This window comes from Rhagoletis pomonella, unplaced genomic scaffold (genome assembly GCF_013731165.1).
Source record: "Rhagoletis pomonella isolate Grant_MI unplaced genomic scaffold, Rhpom_1.0 Rhpom_scaffold_00006, whole genome shotgun sequence".
In the NCBI taxonomy this organism is placed as follows: Eukaryota; Metazoa; Arthropoda; class Insecta; order Diptera; family Tephritidae; genus Rhagoletis; species Rhagoletis pomonella.
In genome coordinates, this window is record NW_023458560.1 from 48,991,609 (window position 1) to 48,996,495 (window position 4,887).

A 4,887-nucleotide genomic window follows, 5' to 3' on the forward strand; every position below is an offset into this window, starting at 1 on the left:
GGAGCGAAAAATAACACGTCCGCACCGTTCAATGTCTTATTTCATTTATTTGCACACACTAGGAGAGGAAACTGGTTACCTCTCTTTATATGAGTAAATTTAAATGAAAATTTTTTAGAGGAAACTTTAAACATTTTATGTGTAAACTTTGAAAATGTGAAACAAAAATTTTTAAAACTCAAAAAAAAAAAATTTAAATTTGTTCTACGCCACACATATGATTAGTAAAAGTAAGCAAGCAATGTGTAAATTAAGAGAGGAAACTGGTTACCTATCTTAATATGCGCAAATTTAAACAAAAATTTTTTAGAGTGTAGCTCAGAACTAATTCTTAGTTTTTTAGGTGTTCTGAGCGTCCATAGGAGACCATACGGTACGATTTAATATCGTGTTAGAGCCCTATCGTCATAGCTGTTTGAATCATACTTATGTACATATAATAAATGTCTAGAGGACCCCTAACCTAAACAGTGATGAGCAGACTGAAGTAATTTTGTATTAAAAGTACTAGTCTGGGTACTAAATACTCAAATACTTAGTATTTGGAGATGTCTAAATATTCAAGTAAAAAAATTTAGGTATTTAAGAGTTTGCTAAATATTTAAGTAAAAGAAGAATTGTGGAAACAATGTCGTTGAAATCACTTCACTTCGGAGAACGTAAAAAAATACATTTTTTTAAGATCCTAATGGCTCATTTCCACCGAATGCTTAACTGCAGTTAAGAGCTGAGCTGAGTTTCAAGAATTATATCATGGGGTGACCGGCAAATTTGTTACATAATATGAGGAATCATTCCATTCGAGTAGTAATCTCTTTTTTCCAATAGGTATAAACTGCAGTTAAGGCTTGGTGGAAATGAACTATAAAATTAATACACAACTGAATGTGTGTGTGTGAATTAATTTTAGAAGTGTAAATTTTGGCTTTTGTACTAATGTCATTGATTTTAATTCCATTACAAACGAGAATACATTTGTATATGTCAATTGACATTAATTCTAATGGCATTATTGCACTAGATGCCTAAATGCTTGCAAACTAAATACTTTATGATTTAGGAAAAATTTAAACAATTACCACCCTACCTTACACTCACCTCTACTTATCTTACTGCTCTTTTGTATTATAGTCAGTAAGGAATTGTTTTCCATTTGATTGAAAATAAATGAAATAACCACGTACTAACCATGTACTACAACTCACTTCCACTCACCATAACTCACGTTAAATCAACCCACCGTAATTTAGGAACTATTTCGAGATTTTCGGGATTCTTGGCACCAAATCACGATTTTCAAGACAATTTTTTTTTCAAATTCTCGCGGCCACTTTGGGATTACTGGGACTATTTCGTAATTTTGGGACTATTTCAGAAATCTTGATGTATTTATTGATCTGATATTGATAAATTTATCGATTTTTAATCTATGTATTTATCGATATTTTTTTCTGTATATGTAGTTTTATATAAGTATTTAACGATATTGTTATCGAATTATTTATCAGTATAATCATCGATATTTTTATTGAGATATTTATCGATGTGTTTATTCATATATTTATCGATATATTTTGTCCCTATAATCCTTAAGAATCTCGAAGCACTTTCAAAAAAATCTCGAAATAGTCCCAAAACCCCAAAAATTCTAGAAACCCCCGGGTAGCCTCGGAATCCCGAATTTGTCCCGAAAACCCTAAAAATTCCAAAGTAGTATCGAAAATCTCCAAATAGTCTCGAGAATTCAGATAAAGTTCCGTGAATACCGAAAGTTCTAAAAATCCTAAAGTGGTCTCGAAAATCCCGAAATAGTCCCTAAAATACCGAAAACCCTGAAATAGAGCCAAAAATGCAGAAATAGGAATCACCGAAATGGTCTCGAAAATCCTTATCATCCAAAAGCAGTCTCGAAAACCCCGAAATTTTCTTCACAATTCGGAAATTATTTATTGCTTTAGCAAGTATTTAGTATTTAATCAAGTCATAAGTAGTTTGGTATCCAGTAATTGGTGAATCCATAAATACTTAGTAGTTTTGTGTCCAGTATTTAGTAAAGATAAAGTCTCTAAATACTTTGGTACGCGGTAGTTAGTGAAGCCAAAGTCTCGACGTTCGTCTGCACGCGATGTTGCGTTAGGTCAACTAACTAAATACTTTTAGACTAAGTACTTTGCGCTCTGAAAGTAAGTAAATACTAGCATACTCGGCATTTAGTAAGATTCAAAATACTTAAGAATATTACAACATAAATACCTAAATACTTTTGTAAGTAAATACCTAATACTTAATAAAAACAAGTATGCTCATCACTGAACCTAACCTACGTTATCGTCATCTACAAGAATATATTGATCTATTTTCAGCTGCTAGTGATTTATTAAACAGTACATTTGCGGTCTGCAAGAGATAGCTATAAATAGTATTTACAATAATTATAGTGAAAATTACCATTAGCAAGCGCGACAAAAAAACCCATTAACCGGACTAATCAATCCTCTTCCACGCCATTTACTTACTAAAATTTATCACAAATAGACGTTAGCGTCTCAAAATTAACATACTGCTCATTTGTTTTTGTTTTTTCTTTGGTTTAGTATTTGCAATTTATTGTTATTATTTAATTTAAAGCAGGTAGGTACGATAAAAGTGCAATTTGAAGGCTGTACACACAGCTTACAAAAACAACAACACGGCAAATATACATACACATGAAACCCACCCGCACGGCTGCTAAGCGCCGACGATCATTGACATTGATAAGTAAGTGTTGATGCCGCACCTGACTAAAACGCAAACGCTGTCATTAAGCCGGCTAGGTTTATAGCTTCCGAGCTGGAGAGCTTCCTAGCTACTACATAATTTGCTTATTGATGCTTACCTTTTGAGCTTGCAAATTAGCCGGTTAACGCTGGCTAAGCTTCATTTTTCGCAGCTGCCGTCTGTCGTCGATAGCTGTGGTCGCTCGGTCACACCTGCCTGCGCATCGCTTATGCAAGCCAAGGCACAGCGAGAAAACCCGCCTTCACTACTAATGAGTTGGAGCGCTTTGCTGCGCGTCATACGCCGCGCCACACCAGCCCAAGTGTACGTGCGCTCGAACGTGAGTGACTGCGTAATTGCTACGCATTTGCATAAAGCGAGTAAGGGGGAAAAAAATTAAAATTAAAATAAATAAATAAATAAGAAATTAAGTTAAGCAAAAAGTGAACGGGTACAATTCATGTTAACAAGTCGGAAGTGTAAAGGCGGCAGGTTGTACGACCGCTTTCGGCCGAATTACTCATCAAGGAACTACTTAAATCGCTTTGAAGGCGAACGAAGGCATCATTGTGCCATTAGAACTGCAAGCGTTAACAGCACGGCGTTTTGTGTATCAACAAGTAAAAACCGACTTAAATAAATCTAAATAAAGGATGAAATTCGTGCTCTCATTGTGCTTCGCGGCCTGTTTAGTTGCCTCATTGCATGCCGCCGCTGTAGATACTACGAGTACTACCGCGCAGCCAAAAGCCGCTGATGCAGATGCAACGACAACCGCTGCACCCACGGCGGCCTCAGATGTGATTGAAGGTTTGTACTTAACAATTATTGATGAATTTTAATAAAAGTATAATAAATCGTACTAGAAAGTCCTTATTGAAATGTTTTCTTTCCTTCCACAGAGTGCCATCAGCCCAAAGAGACCGGTCGCTGCTTTGCTCTCTTCTATCGTTATGCCTACAATGTAGAGAGCCGTCAGTGCGAGGAGTTCGTCTATGGTGGCTGCAATGGTAACCAGAACAATTTCGAAAGCAAAGAGGCTTGTGAGCAGAAGTGTTTGCAAAAAGCAGCCGATGCAGACAAAGAAGACGAGGGCAAAGAAGGCGAGGGCAAAGAAGACGAGGGCAAAAGCCCGGCAAAAACAGATAAGGCTGGTGAAGAGGCACAACCTGTCGTACCAGTGGTTGGCGTGCTGCCTGCTGTATCAGCTTAAAATTTGGCAGAAGTAGAGCTTTTGAAGCTGCGATAAAAAAGGATTATTATTTTTTGTGAATTAAAATTTTGTTTATTTTTAAAATTAGTAGATACGTGTGAGAGTTTGGCAAAAAACTTTAAATGTACATGTGTATTTATATAAATCATTGATGAAACTTAAGAGCTTTAATTATTAAAAGATTAAGAAAAAATTGGTTAATAAATCCCTAAAAAAAGAGCTTTAATTATTTTCTCCAGATTTATGGAACGATTTTACTGGGCCGGGAAATTATAATTTGAAAATCAAAGTTTTCAAACATATAATACATATATGTATGAATATATGGGTCAATCTATGTCAAATCGGCCAATGTTTGGAATCGAACATTTTTGATTTGGATGAATTTTGGCCCCGAACTTTTCTTTTAGAATATAACAAAGTTCTGCCAAAGGAAAAAAATAAATAAATTTTTCGAAAATTAGGCAAAATTAAAAACTTTTTGAATATTTCAAAAACTATAATTAGTTCTGATCTCGTTTTAAACGTGACATTTAGGGCTATAACGAAAACACATTAAAAAAAATAATAATAAATAATAATTATAAAATCGGATAAAAATGTAGTTTGGAAAAAATATCGCAAAACAAAATTTTTTAAAATTTGTAGCTAAATTTTTTTAAATAATATCTCCAACTGATCTTCCAAGATCGTAAAATTTTTAAGAAGGTGCTTTTTGTTTTTTTTAAGATGTGAATTTCGAACTTTGAAAAAAATTGCTTTTCGCACACTCTAAGTAAAGTAATGTTAAACAATTTTAATTTAATTTAAATTTAGAGTTTGAAAAAAAATTAGTTTTTTTCAAGTTCAAAAATTTCTATCTAATAGACAGTTTCAAGGAAGCAATGATTTTTTATTTGAATTTCCACTATTTA

General features: G+C 34.0%; 1 protein-coding gene and 1 long non-coding RNA gene across 2 annotated transcripts; one reads left to right on the forward strand and one right to left on the reverse strand.

Annotated features, from left to right (window-relative positions):
* Positions 1 to 2,589: 2,589 nt before the first annotated feature.
* Positions 2,590 to 3,705, reverse strand: LOC118740885. The gene is made up of 3 exons (XR_004993191.1): positions 3,624 to 3,705; positions 2,879 to 3,119; positions 2,590 to 2,783 (listed from the first exon to the last, which is right to left on the reverse strand). It is a non-coding gene; the product is annotated as an uncharacterized LOC118740885 (long non-coding RNA).
* On the forward strand, positions 3,211 to 4,211 carry LOC118740884 (kunitz-type serine protease inhibitor kunitoxin-Phi1). The gene is made up of 2 exons (XM_036472621.1): positions 3,211 to 3,570; positions 3,663 to 4,211. Exons 1-2 carry the CDS (start codon positions 3,414 to 3,416, stop codon positions 3,971 to 3,973), a joined length of 468 nt encoding a protein of 155 aa, XP_036328514.1. The 5' UTR covers positions 3,211 to 3,413; the 3' UTR covers positions 3,974 to 4,211.
* Positions 4,212 to 4,887: the final 676 nt, after the last annotated feature.